Source organism: Coenobita brevimanus, chromosome 40, assembly GCF_032717465.1.
Source record: "Coenobita brevimanus isolate Jiangsu-jjx chromosome 40, ASM3271746v2, whole genome shotgun sequence".
NCBI classification, from domain to species: domain Eukaryota; kingdom Metazoa; phylum Arthropoda; class Malacostraca; order Decapoda; family Coenobitidae; genus Coenobita; species Coenobita brevimanus.
The window spans coordinates 9,832,572-9,855,647 of NC_136993.1; the positions used below are offsets into that span (position 1 = coordinate 9,832,572).

Sequence of the window (23,076 nt, forward strand, 5' to 3'; positions counted from 1 at the left end):
CTCACTGAGTAACTGTGATGGTATATTTTCTTTATTACTTTGTAGATGTAATAATGTATAGCTGTATGTATGCAACACGTATTTTATGTAGGTATAAATGGTAACACTCGTTGGTAGTATATAAATGTTATAATAAATGAATGAATATATACAGTGTAGAATATTTATTGTTGGTGATTATTTAGTGTTTGAGTTATGCAGATAACTGAAGTAAGTATGTGTATTTAAGCTGTAACTATACAGCACGTTTTATATATTTGTGCAGAAGCTTATTGTCTATCACTGTGTATTGTATAAATGAAGTAACTATGTAACTCACTAATTTTTACCGTGGTGGAAATGGTGTGAGTGGTGGTGCAGGTGGTGTGTTGACCGACGTGGCGTCTTTTCAGCAAGCACGCATGATGACGTCGACTTCTCACACTGGTAGCTGTGGTGAGTGAATGAGTAGCGATGAGTAACTTGAGTGAAGACGAGTAAGATGAGTTGTGAATATGGACTTGGTATTTCCTTCGTCGTCTTGACCTCTTCACTCCTGCGTGAGCGGTAGAGGTTGGATGGATGTAGCAGAGAGAGAGGAGGGTGAGGTCTGGTGGTTATGAGTTATGAGTCGTGTCTCACTCTTCGTTTGTTTGTTCCGTTTTTCTTTGTCGATGTTTTCTCGGTCCTTTTCTCTTGTGATTTACTCGTTGTGGGATGAAGACTGCCGCTACTTGTAGGTGCGTGTAGAAGATTATACAGATGACTCGTAGAGTTGTTACTTGTAGTTGATTGTAGATGGTTGTAGTTCGTTCACTGTAGAACTGAAGTTAATCTTGTAGAGTGTCGCCTGCCTTTGTAGAAATTCACTGTTGATTCGAAGACGAGGTGCGTTCTTTTCGCTGCCACCAAATGTCATAAAAGACTGTAGTTACTTGTAGAGAAGTTATATATATATATATATTAGACTTGTGGACAAGCGGTTGTTATACTTGAGTAGCTTTGTAAGTAGATAATCTTCTTTCCCATTTGTCATTCAATGACAAGGAGAGGTAAAGCATAGTATGGAACTATTTTTATTTGTCTTGGAAATATTAACAAGTCTCTCACACAGAGCGAAGTATAAAGTAGAGTCCCGGGAGCTATCTCCCTGTCTCGCTCTCTCTATCTCTCTCTCAAGTTGCTAAGCCCTTCTCCCTGCGACCTGTCTGTTCTATGGCTAGCTTCCTTCTGAGCTCTCTTTCCTAAATTCTGGTGAAACAGGAGTCGTATCACGTGTGTTCCCTGTGATTGGAAAGTTCTAGAAGCCTGTGTGTGAGTATGTGTGTATGTGTGTGTATGGTCAACAAGGCTTTGTTCACCTGGCGAATTGCTGACAACTAACTGCATCATCTCCTTACTGGCTACTTCGTAATCTGTCGTTAGCTTTTCCTCAGTGTAACTTGCAAGATCATTTCCCATTCCCAGGCTCGCATAGAGCTGTCTATCTATCTATTTATCTATCTATCTATTATGATTTGTAATTATAATATGGACTCATAACACACACACACACACACACACACACACACACACACACACACACACACACTGTATTTGACATTCTATATACTGAATGAAATCGTTTTATGACTTCTCTTGTTCCAAATGAAAATAAGCATAGTAAGTTGTAACATTAATATCATGGTCATCAACACCACACTGTCAGGCTGGCAATACTGAAACAAACGAACCAGGACTAGGACTGGTGCGTAAGAGCTGCAACGCTCCCACAATATGCTCCATAATATATTTTGAGAGTTCATAGTAAGCAGTTTGTATTTTTCAAAAGAAATGGCTGTCCATCAGTGTATTAATTATAGCAATTAACACAGTTGGTGGAACAGGAGCCTCTACAGTGACACTATAACGCACCAGATTGGCTATCGGGATTGGGGGTTTCAGTGGCCACTTCCCCTCTTACTGGTATCCGCCACTGAACACATGATTACCTAAAACATTTACAAAAACATCATTGTGAGTATGGCTACCCCATGACTATTACTGATATGTAGGCTATGCATATAAGTATTGTTTATTGGCTAACTTAATTCGTAAGGTGAGCTGATAATGAATTGCATTTATATTTTGATACAGTATTAAATTGCAGGTAAACATATTATATGCAACGTCATTGCTCATTAGCACAGACTGATAATGTGTGTGTTTACTGATAGGCAGCTGACTAACTGAAGAGAGAGAGAGAGAAAGAGAGAGGGGGAGAGAGAGAGAGAAAGAGAGAGGGGGAGAGAAAGAGAGAGAGAGAGAGAGAGAGAGAGAGAGAGAGAGAGAGAGAGACAGACAGACAGACAGACAGACAGACAGACAGACAGACAGAATCGAGATGGTGGAGCAGGCTGCATGTTGTCCATTAACTAGAGACGGGGTATCGTGAGAGAGAGAGAGAGAGAGAGAGAGAGAGACAGACAGACAGACAGACAGACAGACAGACACAGACAGACAGACAGACAGACAGAGACAGACAGACAGACAGACAGACAGACAGACAGAATCGAGATGGTGGAGCAGGCTGCATGTTGTCCATTAACGAGAGATGGGATATTGAATGTTTTGCGTAATTTAAAGTGTGTAATCAGTTGTCTATAATAATGAATAATAAAAAACAGTTATATTATTATTTAGGATACAGGATATCAATGACACCTTAATAAATATACTGTAATGGCAAAGAATGTACAACTGTTGGAGTAAACGACGTGACCTCACTTTATCCTCTTTCCCTTCACCTGCCAAGCTCCCGCTTACTCCCATACTATCCCCTTCTCCTTACATCGCGCCTTTGTGGGTGACCTTGCTCACTGTTTCTGAACTACAACTCAACCTGTATGATGGTTCACGCTACAAGATAAGAGAAGAATTATTTTATATTAATCAGACTTTACAAATAGCATAGTGCACAGCTCATTATCCCAATCACACAATATTAATTAGGCAATATCACAAGATAATACAATGACTACATAATAATATAATACGGCACAGAGGATGAAACTTGGCGATTCGAAATATTCTCGGGCATGTACACACGAACACACACACGCGCACCGTTGCCACGTTAGCCATATCATGCGACTAGGTGGTCCAGGTGGAACTCTTGCTGACTGTACATATCAGGTGGCAACATTAGCACGGCAACGTCCCATGGCCCGGGGGCACTGGCCTTGGGATCCTGGGAGTGATGGGAAGACTAATACAATAATTGTGATGTGCATCGCAACGGCGAAGGCTTTTGGTGGGAATGGCAAGGGGGCTTTGCGTGTTCTCCTGCCCATGTTTCAGGAGAACGGGCTGCCCTGCCTTGTCATCCCCGAATGCTTTGCCAGCAATGTACATTCAGTTCCTTGCTGACGGGAGCACCGGGCCTGGCAGGTGTGATCTGCTGCCCCCCGCACAACACCGCCGAAAAGGTTACGGCTGGATGCCCCTCTTAACAGGCAGACTGTCACCCCAATCACCGACCCGGCTCCGGAAATGGACATGGCTCAGACCACGGCCAAGATACACCATCCACCATCAGAGACTGAGGAGAGACAGGACTCCTCCGACACTGCCTCCAGGGCCAAGGATGTGTCAGCTGGCTCCTCAGCTGAGGAAGAGGTCAATGAGTTCTCTCTTCCTTCGGCAGTGGAAGGCACCCTATCTCGCCCTCCTATCATGGACCACAAGGATCTGCTAGACGTATCCTCCTACTGACACTTTCTGACCCTCAACACACACACGCGGTCGTACCAGCTCGGAGCTACCCTCTACTTCAACCTCTACAATCTGCTCTGAGCTGCCAACCAGGGTGAGGCGATCCGACCAGTGTTGTTCGTCAGGACGGAGGAGGTGCATCTAGCCGATCTGAGAGCATTCTATGATATGCTCCCTTCACGCTTGGCCCCTTAGAGCAGCTGTCTCATGTGGTGTGGGAATGAGTTGTTTTATTATCGTGTGACTGAAATGTTTGGCCTAATGTCCCTCATGCTGGGTGATGGCCATTAAGCAAAAAAAAGGAAATGGAGGTTTTTATTATCTAACATATGTTATTAACACCGTAAACCTAAGGTTATTAAAGAAAAAATATGTATAAACTTATTATTTCCTCATGCTGACATCATAGGGTTAAGATAATTATGATGATTATTGCCGTGGTGGTAAAGATGGTGATGAAGATAATTATTACTGTGATGATGATGGTAATGATCCATCCATCTATCTACTGCCATCGCCTTAATCCCGTAAAGTGTGGCCATAAACAAATCGCCTTCATGTCGCCCTGTCCCTTCCCATTTCACTGCCCTGTTCCCAGTTCACACCTCCCTCTTTCATATACATCTCCACTCCATCCCTCCATCTCATCCTTAGCCTCCCTCTCCCTCGCACCCCCTCCACCTCACTCACATACACTCTCCTCGTCAGTCTCTCGCTCTACATCCTCTCCACATAGCCAAACTACCTCAATGTATTTCTCCTAACGATTTCTATCACATCCTTTTCCACACCACAACGCTCCTTCACTTTCTTATTTGTCAGTCTGTCTCTCAATGTAACTCCAAATGCTCCTCTCAAATAACTCATTTCCACTGCTCTCACTCTTGACTTGTGTCCTTCCAATAAGGTCCAAGCTTCACTTTAATACGATAGAGTTGGTATCGCAATACTGTCACGCAGCGACTTTTTTACTTCTATGTTCACTTCCCTGTTATCATTGCTTTAAAAAAAACAGCAACGTTTCTTCCATGTTGTACCCTTTCAAGTATTGCACCTTCCAAACTTCCACCCTAACTCATCACACTACCCAGCTACTTAAATGCACTTACATTTTCCATTTCCTTATCATCCAACAGCAATGTACAGCTGGCCACACTCCCGCGAGATCCACTCAGCACTGTCAACGCTGGGCGAGATGGTAATCTCGAAACACTTGTAGTGAGCTCCGTTCGAAGCATTCACTGGTGGGAGGGAGAAATAAGGAGGGAGGTTTGAGGGGGGAATGGGGGGTTTGAGGAGGCTAGGGAGGTTGCCTGACTACTACACAAGAGGTGAGAGATGACCTGAGGAGGGGAGAGACGAGTGGAATCTTTAATAAAAGTACGAAAATTTACCCCGTTACCAATCATTTGTATTTTGACATTCATGTCAATTGATATTAACATCAATAAAGGTTAGATCAACTTATTAGTTGTAACACAAAGATGTAACACAAAGACAACCGAGGTAACATTACTGCTTTACTCGTATTGTATGCTGTTTGTATTATCAATCACTAGATGCTTTGAAATACTAACACAATAACTGCTTACGAATCATGAACCATAATGTTCGTTATTAAATGTAGCATGTGTGAATACCTTCATAGTGCGTGTGGCAAATATTGATACCACTAGCTCACACATCTATTATCCCCCGTATCTAGCGTTACCTAACAGTTTATAAACGTAGTGTCGGATATCAGGGCTAGCATTATCCCTTACGTGACAGCAGGCTTGTGATAATCTGAATACTCTTAAGTAGCTTGTTTCATTGAATATAACGAAAACGTCATGCCTGATAATCCATCACGAATCCTTTGGTATTTCTTCTGTCTTTAGATAGCAAAAATAAATAAATATATAAATCAAATGTGCATTGTATTTTCAATCAGAAAAATTAAAGCTCTACACACACACACACACACACACACACACACACACACACACACACACACACACACACACACACACACACACACACACACACACAGATTTTTAGATCCTCATCGGTCATGAACCAAATAATTTCAGCTTTACAAAAATCCTCTTTTCCTGTTCCCCGAGTGTATGCTGTTCCTCCTTTCCTACCTCTATCGCTTTCTTCCTTGTTCTGCAAGGTTTTTCAAGGTGAGTATACAAAAATTCATTTAATCGACATTGTAGATAATAAAATCAATGAAGATGCAAGTGTGTCGAGATATTTCTAAAACATCTACACGACTTAGGGTTTCTTTGAGTCATGTTTGAAAGAGACATCAATAGTACTAAAGCTCAGTGGATAGGCACTGCCTGCAGCGATGTGGGCTCTTCTTAAAGGGATATGACGCCCTTTTGATTCAGATTCAGTCCCTCTTCTCTTCTTTTTTTCCTCGTGCTTGCTTTTCCTCTCTCTCTCTCTCTCTCTCTCTCTCTCTCTCTCTCTCTCTCTCTCTCTCTCTCTCTCTCTCGCATTCTTTGTGCTACAATGTCTTTCATGCCTTGAGCAGTCGTCCCTTGTAATACCAATATCCGGGGTATAATGTAATGGAGCCAACATTCACTTCACAAATATGTCAAGGTTTTCTATACCCAGGAGGTGGTAGTTACTCTATCCTGTTAAGCAATTTTTGGAATAGCAAAATCTGACTACCCTACGAGTTAAAAGTGATATGTAGGGTTCACTGGATATACTCACAGCCTTTGGTATGCCAGACCAGGAACTGTAAATTTCAGTAATTGCCTTAACCAACGTTGAACTACTCTGACCATGTAAACTGGACATTGGTCATCAACGAGCATCACTGGGCCGGGAGGGATAGGGGCAATTTCTCTCTCTGAGGAAATCGAGGAAACCTGTCTTTCTAGTATATTTCGACTACCTTAAGTTTAACAGCGTTCAATATTATTACTGAAATTGTAAAAAAAAAAATAATAAGGAAACAAGTTGTAGCGGCGACCCTAAATGCGGTGTTAGTCAGTGAGGAGTTCATTGGTTCTGTCAGTGAGAGCCAATCACATTCTGTGGCCATGAGAAGACAGCCAATCCTCGAGTACCGAAGCCGATGTGGACGGTCAGTGGTACTAAGACCATATCACTCCTGGACTGCACTCTTCATCGTGATGAACCACCGCGACACCCAGCTTACACGTCGTGCCCGCATCATTGCTCTGCACGAGGAGGATATAAGCAGTACGGGCATCGCACAGCGATTGGGATGCTCAAGATCTTGCGTCCAGAAGTGGATCGAGCATTGGCATCACACTGGAAATTTGAATGACCTGGGTATGCTGGTAACAATCTATTTTGATTAAGGGTCTTTATTAATTATGCCTGCAAATTTCCGAATGTGTAAAGCATATATTTTGGCAAAGAAAAAAACATCTGAGTATTCATTTTGGTGGGAAATTAAGATTGTTGTTTCTCTGCTGATCGTCCACATGATCATTTTGTTGTAGATCACAAGAAAGTGTATAATATGTAGAATTGTCTATACATCAAAATCCCCGTAGGGGGTACTATTACTTATGGGTTATTGCACCCTTACGGACCCCAGCCACACCCTTTCAGTTCTTAATTAAACTGTTCCACCTCTCTTTGTTTCCATCTAGCTGCTGTCCCCTCTTCTTTGAATATCTCTTCCTCATTATACAGGGTCTTCCAGACTTAGGGCGGTCTTCCCGCTGCTTAACTTATACATAAAATTAATGGCCTATTTTATTGGTGTACTGAGAGAGGAGACCTCGGTCGCGAGTCACTAGTCAGGAGGAAGACCAGAGGATCATTCAGGCAGCTGAAAATGACCCGTTTACAAATGCCAAGGCGATCAGGGAAGAGTTGTCGTTGGAAGTGTCAGCCGAAACTGTTCGTCGTAGGCTACATCAGGCAGGCATCCACCACCGAGTGCCGGCCAAGAAAGAGCAACTCACCGACACACACCGCGCTGCCAGGCTGGCCTTTGCTCGACAGTTTATAGACAAGGGGATGGAGTTCTGGGAGAGGACCATCTCCACAGATGAGAAGTCGTTCTCTTCCAGCAACCACGGCAAAATACATTTATGGAGAAGGAACTCTACGAGTTAAGGGTTAGAACTTTTAAGTAACTACAATATTTAATAGAATGTTCTAATGTTAATCACATTTGCACAGTCTACTTTATACATATTGCAGCATTACTTGTTCCCATTTTTTTGCCATATGCAAGCATCTCGCAGTCACAATAGCTAGTCCGTGGAAAAAAAAGTAATTTAATTACTCTTGCTTCGTCATGCTGCTACCTTATTGTTCGTTGATAAGCAGGTATCTAAATTATGAAATACATTAAACTACACAACACTCAGATTACGGAACCCAGGTGTTAACCACTAATTGACACACGACTAAAATGTAGATAGTCAACCTCGCTATCAACTAATGAGCATCGGCATCCATGAACTGGCAAGTGCAAAGACACAATATTGAGCAGCACACACCTGAACCAAAACTTGGTGCCATACAGCATTTTAATAGGGATTTCTCTGCTGGAAGAAAATCCTATGTTTTGCAAAGCAATAATGGGTTTTCTACTGTGGTAGGAATTATATTTAGTTAATTTATTATTTTAACACTTTTAAGTTCTCTTTGACTTGCTGCATAAGAATATTGTATGGGTCATCCTTCATAAAACTGTCAATGATTGTAGACTGTTTTACCCATAAAGTTCATTAAGCTTTCCAATTGAGTACAGATAACTCGTATAATACTAATCTACCGATATATCGTATATTTGCCATATCTTGTGTGAATTTATTGGTTAACAACCTGGTATAAATTTGGATATTATCACTGGGATGATATTGAAACTCCTAAGAATTGGAAAAAGTTATATAATCTCTGAGTATCTATTAGTTTTGGGAAAGGGGATTAATAATTACCAGATGGTAAACTTTGCCCAGTTGATAAACTTCGGTAGCATTTAATTTTGGTGTTGCGTGTATCACGCAGATTTGACCGCAGACATATTTATGAGGAGGCACGAAGTGGAAGAGTCACGGTAAATGTGTGGGGCTACATGACTCTACATGGTCTGGGTGACATCTTCCAGAGCGACGGCCGCTTCACTGCTCACAAATATGTAGATGTCTTACAAAATAGTTTCCTCCCATCCCTCAGAGAGAGAGGAATTTTCCTTTCCCTCCCGGCCCTCTGATTTTCGTTCACGACCGGTGTCCTGTCCACATGGCAAGAGTGGTTCAGCAATGGTTAGGCAATAACCAGAACTTACAGGTCCTGGACTGGCCTAGCAAAGGGTGTGATATGAACCCCATAGAAAATCTGTGGGGTTCTATCGTGAACACCTGGGAGCCGGAGAGGGAGAGGACTGCTGCCGGATTGATGGACCATACGAAGACGCAGTGGGAATTGCTGCGAGGGGACCAAGACCTTGCCAGGAGTCTGGTAATGTCCATGCCTGATTGCTTGCAGGCGGTCATCGAGAAGGACGGAGGATGGACTCGGTTCTAGGTATAATTATTTTTAGTAAGGACAAATTTAATCCTCTTGGTTTACGCTTGTGACTCAAAAGGTTGATGTTTAGATCTATACGTAATTGTTCCCATTCTCTCACGATTATCGAATTTATTGGCATGGTGTGTGTAATTATTTCTAATACCTTTTTTGTTGCTACCTAATGCTGAAAGTTATTTTAACTGAACACCAGGAAGCACTTAGTGTGATAAAGAACAATTATAATTACATCAGGAAATGTGCAAGTGTGATAAAGAAAATTTCTAATTACATTAGGAAATGTGCAGATTGTAACTTGTTATTGTTCTTTTACAGGAAGTGACGGCAGACACGGGTGGGTTACTTGGATATTCATCTGATGCTATTATTACTATAATAATAAAAAATATTATCTACACTCTGACTATATTAATTAACACATTCGGATGCAATACAGTCACTTAGGGGCTTTAGAAATTATAGTAAGTTCTTTCTGGTTATCTTGAATGAAATAGGCTACTTTACAGTATCTAGAATATCGCACTTCTGCTATCACGTGAGGGATAATGCGAGCCCACTTTTATAGACTGTTAGGTAACGCTAGATAAGGAGGATATGGAGGTGTGTGCTAGTGGTGTCAGCAGTTGCAACATGCAATATTAAGGTTTCACAATTGCTATATTTAATAACAGCGTTCTGGTTCATGATTTCCAAGCAGTTATTGTGTCACTATTTCACAGGGTCTAAACCTTGACAATAAAGGTATCAAAATATAAATAATTGGTTACCAAGAATATTTCCGTATCTTATTAAAGCTTCCACTCAATTGCCTCCTACGTCATCCCTCACCTCTCGTGTATAGGTATCCCCCCCACCCTCCTCAAAGCCCCCTTTCTCCCTCAAACCCCCCCTTCCTCCCTCAACCCCCCCCCCCTCCGTCTCACTCTCTCCCACCAGTGAATGCTTCGAGCGGAGCTTACTACTAGTGTTTCGAGGTTAGTTTCTCGGCCAGCGTTGACAACGCTGGGTGGACCTCGCGGGAGTGTGGCCAGCTGTACATCCAAACTTCATTTCTCCCAAAGACAATAACTTTACACTTCCCTGAATTCACCATTAGATTCTGTTCCTTACACACACTTCCAGACTCATTCACCAAACCTTGCAGTTCCCCTTCGTCGTCTCTAAAAAATACAGTATCATCTGTAAACAACAGTACAGGGAGTTTCCAAACATTGCCCTCTCTCATTATAATAATGATGATTATTATTACTCTGCTGATAATGATGGTGATGATTATTATTGCTGTGATGATAATGAAGGTGATGATATGTGTATATTCAGACATCTGGCTAAGTGGCTGGCGGTGGTGGAGACGAATAGGACTGGCTGAGTGGATGTTGGCAGCTGTGGTGTTAGTAAGGAGCTACGCTGGGAACTTGATGTCGGTGTTGGCAGTGCGGCACATCCAGCAACCGTATCAGAGCCTCAGACACGTGCTGGACGACCCTCACGTCATTATAGTCTGGCAAACCAACACCCCTATTGAACAGTACTACAGGGTGAGCTTGCAACCTTGTCTCAGTTTTCTGTAACGTTATATCTTCACTCAAACAAATGTGACCTACAGTAGGTTCTTGTTAAAGAGGCGGTGGCTGAATCGGTAGAGAGACGGCTTGCAGTCCTGATGGACCCAGGTTCGAATCCTGGCTGGGGCAGGGGACAGTTTAAGGATTTGAATTTCATAAAAAGGCACACTCTCCTGATCTACCAGATGACCCGCCGACATGTCGTAAAAATATTCCCGCTAATACCAATACACCAGTCTTGTATGAGACAGCCCTAGCATGTATTCAATATGGACGGTGGGTGTTAGCGCCAAAGTGGTGATATGTGGAGGTGTAGGAGGGCTACTGGGCCTTGGGATAGGCTACTGCCCCCAAGATATAGGCCCCGAAGCCTTTGCCCAGAGTCGGACACATTAAAAAAAAAAAAAAAAAAAAAAATTGTCCCCTATGCTGATAATATTATTTCATGCCCTGGACTCCTTAAGTCTTTCGAGCATTGTTCTCTACACTGATAATTATTTTTGAGGGTCCTTCTGCAGTTTCGTTAAATATATTTCAGGTTTTTACCATTTTATGAATCATCTAATAATTATATACGGGAACTGTTGACCGCAGTGTCTAGAGGCAGAAACTGATACGTTGCCAGCTACCTTGACCTAATGTAACTGCTCAGTGGTCCTGTAGGAGGTGGTGGTGATCATCATCCACTCACTTGATGCAGTGCTGCCTGCTCCTTCCTTCATCTGTATGATCCCCTTTCTCTTTCTACCGTCTTCCCTTATTGTTTCTCCCGTCTTTCCTGCCACTTTTTACCAATCTTCTTTCTACCTCAGGCAATTCTGCACTGAGGGTTAAGCCTAATGTTTCCTGTAACCCAGGAAATAACTGACAGTGTTAGGTGGTAAGCATATAATCATGTTTTGGGATGATTTTGAGCCTAATTTGATGCCCTCGTTAACAGAATGGAGAGATGCAAATGCAGCATCCATCCAGGAACCAAACCTCTGTCTCTTACCTATGCCTCATTGTGGCGAGGTGCTGTCTGTCGTAAGGGAATATCGGTGTACAGCACAGGTCGGCCCTGCAGGGATGATTGGTTGCCAGATGTTAATGGGTCTGTTCGGCTAGACAGACTGAGGTTATGCAAGAACAACTATAAAGTAGGATGGTACAAAAGTGGCATTTAATCTTAATTAAATTATCTAGGAACTTTAAGAAAATCAACATAGTGTCATTTTTGCGTTTCGAAACGCGAGGCAAAATTTTGCTTTGGAAAAAAGTGCAAAAAAATACCTGCTTGCGCGTCTGGTATCTGGTGTTATTACCCCGCCAGTGTGACCTGGCAGAACACACCTTTATTATGCACTACTACAACTGAACAGCTTTGACCTCAGATCTTTCTTACACTGTTTTTTCATTGTTCAGAAATCCTTCATCTTTTGCTTGAGTAGAATTCAGATGATGATGATGATGATGAACTCTCCTTCGTGCCTCACCCAGTCAAGGGAATCCGGGATATATCGAGAGGTGAGGGAGGCAGAGGAGGCTGGGAGGGTCAGATATCACACAATAGTGGAATTCTTCAACGTGATCAGCACAATGGTTCGACGCGGACACCATGTTCTTGTGGATCTCGATTTGATGCTGCTTACGATGATTGCACAAGACTTCTCCATTACAGGTGAGAGAGAGAGAGAGAGAGAGAGAGAGAGAGAGAGAGAGAGAGAGAGAGATATTTGTACTTAGAAATAGTAATGGACCTCAATCAACTTCTAATCAGTATCATCAGATGAGTGTGTGTGTGTGTGTGTGTGTGTGTAGGGGGGAGGGAGGATTTACTGGTATGGAAAATAAGTCTTTGTGGAGTATGAGATCGTATAACCCATTTACCCTAATTTGGCTCAAAATTGTCATATCTCCATCTTAAACGTTAACAAATTAACACTAAAACGCAAGCCGCAGCACTGTCTTTTTCTGCCAGTGAGCTGCGTGAAATGAGTTACAGAAAGAAACTTTGGGCCAAGTTCAGATGAAAAGAATTATTGTTTCTCTAACTTGCCCTAAATTTGCCATCTTTCTATCATGAATGCAGAATTATAACAACAGATTAGCAGTTTAATATGATGCTGATCAAACAAATGATATGCAAAGAATGTAGAGTACTGGTATTATCTTTCTCTGCCATTAAGTTACGTGAAATGTGCAGCAAACGGACGAAAATCTGGGCCAAGTTAGAGTGAACAGAGTAATAATAATGTCATCGTTCTCTAGGGAGATGCGACTTCTACACGTCAAGGGAGCGGTTCCTGCCCGTGATGCTGTCCATAGCAGGCCAGAAGGACAGTCCTCTTGTTCCAGCACTTAGCAAAAGGTAAGTGGTTGGTTGGACTGTGCAGGGAATACTGTGTAATCGAACTGGCCTAAAACTACCATCTCTCTATCTTGAATGCTGAGGTGTAAAAAAATATATATGATCTCTAGAATAAGATGTACAAAGATGGTTAGTTGGTGTAGGGTATACTCATTTTATTTTAGCCTGGCCTAAAATTGCCATTTCACAGTCTTGAATACTGAGGTGCAAACAATAGGTGAACACTGGAAAATGATACTAATAACGAAGAAATGCAGTAGAAAGGATGATGAGCCATTGCTGTACAGGTATTTGTTTCCACTACTCAGGGTGTGAATAGAGAGAGATGTGTGCATGTGAGGCTCAAGGAAATTACCTAGTTGGTAACTTTTACTCAGGCCCGCCCTGGCCACGCCCCCTTGCCACAGCCTATCCGTACACGCACAGAGATAAAAATGAATGTTAGCTTCCTGGCATAAAACTGATACTACAGCTATATTAAGCCCTGGTCACAGACAAGCAACTCAAGGTCTGACTGCTGCACGACTCAAGGTCGTGCCTTAGTTGGCTCCCACGCCTCCTGACGGGCTCCGAATCTGCTCTGCTCATGACTGCCTAATGACAGCGTCACCACTGCCTCATGACCTGTCGTGACGTCTCAAGAACGCAACAAGATCACGAGGCGACCATGAAGTGATGGAGCTATGAGTTTTCAAATTTGAAATTAAATGAAACTTTGTCAGCCACGACCGTGACACGACCGCCCACGAACGCAAGACGGCCGCGTGATGCGTTTGGGGAATGCATCCTGACCCCCCACGACACCCCCCCACGACCGACCCATGGGGCGGGGCATCACACCTGGACCACCAATGACACCCAGTGTTGGGTGGGGCATCACACCTGGACCACCAATGACACCCAGTGTTGGGTGGGGCATCACACCTGGACCACCAATGACACCCAGTGTTGGGTGGGGCATCACACCTGGACCACCAATGACACCCAGTGTGGGGCAGGGCAATTCACCTGGACCACCAATGACACCCAGTGTTGGGCGGGGCATCACACCTGGACCACCAATGACACCCAGCATGGGGTGGGGCATCACACCTAGACCACCAGTGACACCCAGCATGGGGCAGGGCATCACACCTGGATCACCAATGACACCCAGCACATCATCATGGATCTCTCCTGTGTCTAGTCAGTTGATGAGGGACACGCAGTCGTAACGTTTTTTTTTTTTTTTGTCAGCAACAGCATCACAACACGTAACGACCGCATCACGACTCATCAAATTGAGCTAACACTGCTTCACGACTGACGTACGACACTCCCAACTGTGACGCAACTCTGAGATGACTTTTCGCAAGTCGTGAGGAGGCCACGATTTTTTAATGCAAGTGTTAAAAAAGGTGAGGCTCGACGAGTCGTCCCAGTGGCTCACGACTGCCCCAAAGAGTCTGGGCTTTTCCAGCGAATCAAGGGATGGTCAGTGAAAAAATGCGTTACGACCGTGACTCGCGCGGTAGTCATACCTTGAGTTGCTTGTGTGTGACCAGGGCTTTAGCAAAGACCATACCCAGTTTAGGAACCTGCAGTAACCTGATAAGCTTAGAAACAAAACAAATCTGATACTTAGGGAAAAAAAAAAGTCCTAACTAATCCTCCCTCCATCATACCTTACTGTAATTATGAAGCGTAATCTGAAAGACTTTATCTTGTCAAACTTTGTGATAAGGATGGCATAAGCTAAGACATTACTGATAAGAACCTTCATTATATAAGAATTTAAACGACAAAACCAAATGATGTTAACTACACAATAGCAAATCCGTGTTACTATGCAGGGTATCCAGGGAGTTTTGTCATTAACTTCTGATGATGATTTTTCAAGACATTCTAAGCAAAAAAAAAAAAAAAAAAAAGTTCCATCAACATGTTTCTTGCAATAGTTATACACAATGGTTCGGCATTATTATTCATGGAAAACTGTCTTTACCATGTAAACAAAGAAAACTTAAATACTGTATATTGGAAAACTAATGCAATATTCCATATATAAAGTACATAATCGATTTCATACAAAACATTAATGACAAAACTTGCTAGACAACCTGTATATTCAGTAGTCCATTCTGTGCATTTAAAACCATAGTCTAGTCTGATGAAAATACTCCACATCCACAACTAAGACAACAAAATTTAGAGAACTATCAAGTAATGCTGAAACTGACAGAAATATTATCATTGTGTCAATGGATAACTGAATAGGTACTGAAAGCTTAAATCTTTTATTTCCAATAAAAATCTAATGTTCTGAAAGCAAAAACTCGGGATTGATAAAAAACTTGCTGCATGTGGTCTTCATACGAAACAGAACTGAGAATATTGTTTCCTGGTCTTGGTAGATTTACACCAGGACACAAACTTTGCTTTAAAGAGAGCTTGACATTGTCATATGACAGGCGAAAGTTAAAACACTTGGGGGGGGGGGGGAATGTGTAGAGCAAATGAAATGCCATGATCTTGCTTGACGTGCAATACATCTTTTCTTTTGCAGGCATCTATAGCCACTTTCATAATATCTTGTGTTAGCTTCGCGGAAATACATGAAAAGATACAAACTTCCTTCTCTTTCTCAAATTAACTTTGCATGTAGCGACAACGCATCATTGCTACAAATATAGACTGTAAACACAAACAAACCGCCTTCCCGCCAAGTGACGTGTGATAAGGGGGCGGAGCTAGTGACGTCATATTAGCTAGCCAATCAGGACACAGATGGGACTGCCATATACAGCTATATAGAGAATTATTGTTATTATTTATTCGGTGTTAATAAAAGTATCAAGAATAAAACAAAAATTCCACTCCTTTGTTTGTTTTAACGAAGCGTTTAGTCTACTAATAAGTCTTATAAAGTCCCTAGGAAAAAAGTCATTTTCAAGATGTGTTACTACAGACACCAATGGGGATGAAGACACCTCTCTTTATACACACCTTGCCGCTACTAAGTTATGTGAAATACTATACCTGCCACCAATGAGCTTGTCTCATAAGCCTTGCCCCCTCTCACCCACCGCTCGGGTAGGCAAGCAGGGATGGGGCCACGACTTCAAGAAAGGGGAGGGGCTTAAGAGATTGGAGTTCGTTTATTCCAAATTTATGATGCTCTGTAGCACCTCTGACTTATTTATTTTCTTTTTTATATAGCTGGCCAATGTCAGTGTGTGTCTGTGTGTGTGTTTATACTGGATATGATGGTATTTGGATTATTTAAATGACAGAGGACGATATTAAGGAGAAAGAAACAAAAACTGCATATGTAGATGTGTTAAGGTGCTTCTTTAATCAACGAGAATATGGGCCAAGGTGCGTGAAGACGGGTATAAAGGATGAAAATCTGGACCAAGTTAAGTAAAAGAATTAATGTGATGAGATATTGTAATAATTCTCTTCGTCGCTGCCGAGTCCATTATAAAATGTAGTATGCAGACCACAATTTATCCCTACACTGTTCAAATAATAAGCGACAGAATACGCGGGCTAGCTGTCTGCCCTCGATTTATGTTTTATAAGCATTAACTTATTTTCTGAGAATATATTTCACTGCTCTTCAGGTTTCCGAGCATTTTGAAGATTCTTTTACCATTACTGATCCCATTTTCTTCCTAGATAACAGACTCTTGTGGACTATGCTTACTTACTGACAATATATATTTTTTTAACTATACTTTCTCGTTTGACAATTATTTCTCGTTTGACACAACTTTTCGAGAGTGGTTGAGTTGATAGACAGGTGGCCCGCAGTCCCAGTGGATGCGGTTTCGAATCCTGGCTGCAGCAGGGAACAGTTGAAGGATTTGATTTTCGTTAAAGCAGATTTTACTGACATACCATAGGACCCCTCTGATATTTTGCACAAATATCTCCACTAATTATAGTACACCATTCCTGTATGGGACAGCTCTAGCAAGTATTCAGTATGGACGGTGCGTGTTAATGCTAAAGTAGCGGCATGTGGGGGTGCATAGTACGTAGGAGGGTTGCTGGGTCTCAGAGAACGGACTGTTAAATGTATGCCCAGAGTCGGACACACACACAAAAACTTTGTTTCGTGTTGTGTAGAGTGTTCTCCGTGGCTGAGGCTGGCTTGTACTCCCAGTGGGTCAAGACCGTCGTACCCAACTCCACCTCCTGCCTCAACCTACCCACCAGGATCACCGTCAGTACAACACTCACCCTCACAAACCTATGGGTGGGTCTTGGTAGCTGTATGGCTCATTCTTTCAACTCATGACAGGTGTTTGTTTCGTGCTGTGTGTGTGTGTGTGTGTGTGTGTGTGTGAATTTTTTCAGTTTTCATCTGATTTGAACTATACTGATGAGTAAAGCGTTTGTATTTAGAACAGTCTGTCAAAGGTCAAGGTCACAGGGCTAGGTCATACTTCAGCCTAACAAAATCATATGAGTGGATGGTCTAAGCAGTCAAATCTCGTTCCAGGGCATGTTTGCAGTTCTGGTTGGTGGACACGCCGCAGGTCTGTTGATTCTGCTGTTTGAAATTGTTAGTAAAACTGCTGAAAGATGGGCAATGCGGATAATCTTCCTCACTTCCCTGTTGACTGAACCTGAAACTGGATAGACAGGAACATATCTGGCAGGTCTCTGTATCTGTCTGTTCCCCCCCCCCCCATCTCACTCTCAGATCCACAAAATAATTTCTGCAACAACCACAACCCAGCCCATAACCACACATTCCCCCCACAATCTCCAGCCCTATGCTATATGTATATGATCCACCACCACCTCCCTCGTCAGTCTCAAACTTTCCATTCACTCCACGTGGCCAGACCACCAAAGTTTCTCCATATATTACCCACTACATACATCAATGTCTATAGTGGTGCTCCGCAACCAGTGTGCCACCAAAAGATTCAGAGCGTGCCTCGGAACATTACCCTCTCCTTCTTTAAAACAGTTCCATGAAATTAATGATAATATATAATTTTACATAATAAATATAAGTTGGTTGTGAAAATGAATTAAAATATGTAGTAAACTTAACTGTTCATTTTCATATATTCCTGTAATACAGTGATCTGTCTACGAAACCGTCGCGAGGAACTCAATCATTTGGACATGAATAAAACGTTTTGGTGTGTATGTGTAAGTCACTCAGTACGATGCGCCTTGGCCCGTGAAAGATTTGCATGAGACTGGCTGTTGGTATATTAGTAATATTATTATAAGAGTGTACTCTGATATTGAGGTGTTCACTCGGAAGGAATATCGTAATAGAAAGCTTTTGTATTATGCAGAACAGTGTGGCTTGGTTGGTGATCCTTTGGTTCAGCTGTTGAACCATCAGTTGGTTCTCTCTCTTTGAGGGCATCAGAGAAACTTGTGGATAATAAACAATAGACGAGTTTCCGGTCAAAATTTTTTTGAAGTTAGATACTTGTATGGGTAAAAGATACTCAGAAAATAACTATGTCAACCATTATTTCCAAAAAAAAAAATATGCAGAAACATGAAAAAAATAATCGATAAAGTAGCCGAAAAATCACGTGACACTGAAACGGCCTGTGATTGGTCGTGACGTCACTACTCACACTGAGGCAGCATAGTCTGCTTTGTTAACGTTAGCCAGGATACACTGCGCTTATTTCTGACCTCTAAGAATGTCCAGTGACAAGAGGAATAATTGCTAATGTTTCATTTCAATGTGTAAGTGCACTGACAAAAGCACAGTAAGGAAATTATTCCTCTGTATACCAGCCAATAACAATAACGAAAACAGTGGTGGCTGGCTGCTCGTCGGAAGCTCCCAGCGCTGGAATGCAGTCTTTACTGTTGTGAAAATATTATATTCTTCACCATATAGGTTCATACACACCTAATTATCTGAAATTCAGTAAAAAAAACTATGCTTTATTTAATTATTAATAGAATATTAGGAGTCAGAGCGAAAACGTGCAAAGGGTAGCGGGTATTTATACTTTAGATCGCCAACATGCCTTGACAGACTTCTGTTTTGCACATATACTGATTTAAAGTGCAAGTAAGTGCATTTGTATGTTAAATTAATAAAAATACAAGGCAGAAGTCTCCCAAGGCAAGCAGTTCAGCTAAAGGAGAAACACTTCCGCTAATTTTAGCACGTTTTCGCTGTGAATCCGGATTTTTTAAAAAGGTAAAATTAAATACAAAAATTTGACCAGATTACGAATAATTAGGTGAGTATGAACTTCTATGGTGATAAAATCTATAACATTTACCAATTAAAAAGTGCCAATTCGGTGTTGATTCGGTAAATGACCGCCGATTCGGTATTTCGTCACACTACCCTGAAGTACTGTAGTTGAGTCACTGAAACTTTTTTTTTTCTTCAGAAAACTAATAATGAAGAGGTCAGATATTAAATTTGAGCATAATACCATCATAAACTCATACAACTGATACTGTACGGCATACATTTAGGCCTAACACTTCCCACCTCATGAGGTACGAGCACCGCTCGGGAATGGTGTAGCTGTAAGCTATTTCTGGTCGATTTCACCACAGTTTACCTACCTAACAGGTACCACCCATTTACACCATGAAAAATATTCCTTCACAACATACCTGAAGGGGGTAGTTTGGATCTACGGCGGCCATGTATGTACAACTATCATCTCTGTTACTGGTAAAGTATTGTGTGATGGACTGGAGCGTCGTCTGCAGTGTGAATGCTGAGGTCATCGCCAACATGGCAGCTCCTTCCCTCCAGCCTATCTATCTATCTATATACCTAGGCTGCTTCCCCCAAGGAAAGGGAGGTAGCCGAGACAGGACGACTCACTCTCCATTTACTCATCCATTCAAACACATTCATTCGCATCTTAGCCCCAAAGGGGAGAACGGACAGATCCTCACCGCATCACACCGCACAAGGGTCAACTGCGCAATGCAAGCAGTGACATCCACAGCAGGGCCCGACAGCAGAACTGGTTTACCCCTGCTACATCATAACAGACCCATCCCCTTACCCGCACCTGACCTGACTAGCTGATCAGACCAAATGCGGGAGAATATCCCCTCAGGGCTGCGTCATCACTTATTCATTCACAATTTCTCTCCATTTATTTCTGTCACGCACAGCCACTCTTCCTTGCTCAACAGACATCCCTCTCGCATCCAGCGCTCTCTTCACACTGTCCATCCATCCTATTCGTGGTGCAAATGATAAATTGAATTAAAAGATACATATACCGTGACTTTTTAAGTACATGGCAGAGTGCACCGGCCATGTTTACCCAGAACCGAAACTCGTCTATTACTGTAACCTCAAAATTAAATTCAGTACCGTATCTGTAGACATACTCGTATTTTGGGTAGAGCCGAAAAGAGAGTAAGAAATTATCTCCAAGTGTGCTATTGACGTGATACTGTCATTTGCAGCAACACATTTGTGTTAACTAAGTCCTTCAGTATTAAAACTTTATATATATATATATATATATATATATATATATATATATATATATATATATATATATATATATATATATATATATGTAGGGTGAGAAGTGCTTGTAGGTGTGATTGTAGTGTTGGAGTGGCTTTGGATGTGTGTGTGTGTGTAGTCTGTGAACTAAGTGTAATTGGCCCACGCAAGCTGACTGGGTGCAAGCATACTTTATAGTACGTGACACTGGTTCGACCACAACACCCCTTATGTCCGACAAAGCAGTACGTGGCCGGGAGAATGCCACCAAACTTTGTCATCCTGGCAGGGCACGACCCCTCGTTTTCCAGTGTACGAAAATGCACACTTTACCAGTGTACCCCAGAGGTTACATATATATATATATATATATATATATATATATATATGTATTTGTTATGAAGGAAGATTTGCCAGTTAGATAGTCTCGTACCTTCGAGACGTTTTTGGTACCGTAAGTTCCGGCACGAATCATCAGAGTTGCCAGTTTGTCTGCTGTTTGTGAGTTTAGTTATCAGTTTTTGTGCTGTTTTTTTAATAATGTTTTATTTAAGCAATTGCTTGTTGAATTATGTAATTTAAGTTCCTATGGTAAATGATTTAGAGTGTTATTTAATGTAAGAAAATTATGGTAGGCCTATGTTTTGGTTGTCTCCGAATTGGCAACTGTTGTTCTCGTGGAATGTAGATCAGTCTAGAACAATGCAAGCTTATATAAGATGGGGTAGAGATTATTACAGGTTTAGTCGGGTTTCAGGTCAGTTTGAGTGTAGTGCAGTATCAGTGCTGTGCTGTTAGTGAAGTCTGTGAAGAGTTCCTGGCAAGCATTATGTCTAATTACTGTCAATGAAGACTATTTTCGGTACTTGTGTAATAAGTGAAGTGTTGGCAAGCATTAAGCGTACTAACTGTGAAGTGCCGTCAGACATTAAGTGTAACTAATTATTAAAGTGCGTATAGCTCCAGTGCTTGTGAGAATAGTGAACAGTGAAGTTGGAAGGCATTAAGTGGATTTACTTGGAGAATAAACAGAGTGAACTTTAAGGAACCGGTGTTTATTTTCGCCTCAGCTGATCTTGTGTGCTGTACACCTTAAGGCTGACCATAGGAAGAACAACTCACTGGGCAACGTCCTTCCTGTACTGTACTACTTCTGTCGGAGCCTGTGGCAGTGTGGGGACTGGGACGTCTCTCTCTCTCTCTCTCTCTCTCTCTCTCTCTGTAAGAGAATAAAGTCACCAGATGAGGAAGTAGACTGTAGCACCAGTCGAGCAGGGCAGTACTCCCGAGGTGGATGGAAAGCTGATGACAGGGAGTGCTGGAGCTCCCGTTTCATCAGCCCTCAGGACTAGTTCCTAACCATCCCTCTTTGCTGAACATTTTCAGTGTCTCAATTTCACAGAGAGTAGGCCAGCATGCTCTCCAGTACAAATTTCTCTAACTATCTGCACCAAACTACATGCACAGTACACACTACACTTCCTATTCAAAATTTAAAAAAAAAAAAAAATGGCGTCTCTTCACCAAGCCTCGGAGTCCCCAGGGGGGGGGAACCATAAATGCCTCCACCATCCGCCCCTCTCCCGGTGACGACTCGAGGTGCCTGGAACCACTGTCTGACTCTCTTCTTCTTCATTTCTGCAACATTCACGGCCTTTCCTCTAACTTTCGCTCTGTTGAGCACCACCTCTCCTCCTCTAAACCTCACCTTCTTTTTCTAACGGAGACTCAGCTGTCTGAGGCAACTGACAGCAAACCCATTTCTGTATCCTCCTACTTTCTCTATACTCATTTCAAAGCCAAAGGTGGCTGTTGTGTATATATACGCAACGACTTATCTTGCTCTCGTCTTCCTGAACTCGATTCTTCTGAATTCTCTACACTCTGGCTTCGGCTTTCCTGTCATTCTCTGACTAAATATATCTGTGCTATTTACTTATCCCCTAATTCTACTATCAAAAATTCTTCGACTATCTTACTTCTATGATGGAACACATTCTATCTATTTCTCCTTTCTCTGAAATCTCCATTCTAGGAGATTTCAATATTCACCATCACCTTTGGCTCTCCTCTCCTTTCACGGATCCACCTGGTGAACAAGCCTACATCTTTTCTATCCTTAATGACCTAGAGCAGCTTGTACAGCATCATACCCGTATCCCTGACCGCCTTGGAGAGAGCTCCAACATACGTGACCTCTTCCTCACAACTAATCCTTCTACTTACTCTGTTAATCTTTTCTCTTTGTTGGGCTCCTCCGATCACAACCTTATTACCTTAACCTGTCCTATCACTCCAGTACGGCCTGTGGACCCTCTATGGAAACGTCGTCTGTGGCATTTTGGAGCCGCGGACTGGGAGACCCTCAGGCAGTACTTCTTTGATTTTCCCTGGAATGATTATTGCTTCCATGGCCGGGAGCCATCTGAGTG

The 23,076-nt window shown here is 42.2% G+C and overlaps 1 protein-coding gene across 1 annotated transcript in view; it reads left to right on the plus strand.

Moving 5' to 3' along the window:
- The window catches only part of LOC145396951 (uncharacterized), a 119,200-nt gene that overhangs the window by 90,548 nt on the left and 5,576 nt on the right, over window positions 1-23,076 (plus strand). Inside the window, exons 11-15 of the mRNA XM_080270185.1 lie at window positions 10,576-10,793; window positions 12,300-12,480; window positions 13,071-13,170; window positions 17,284-17,413; window positions 17,660-17,722. Of these exons, the coding sequence (XP_080126311.1) occupies window positions 10,576-10,793; window positions 12,300-12,480; window positions 13,071-13,170; window positions 17,284-17,413; window positions 17,660-17,722 (692 nt within the window). The remainder of the gene's footprint in view (window positions 1-10,575; window positions 10,794-12,299; window positions 12,481-13,070; window positions 13,171-17,283; window positions 17,414-17,659; window positions 17,723-23,076) is intronic.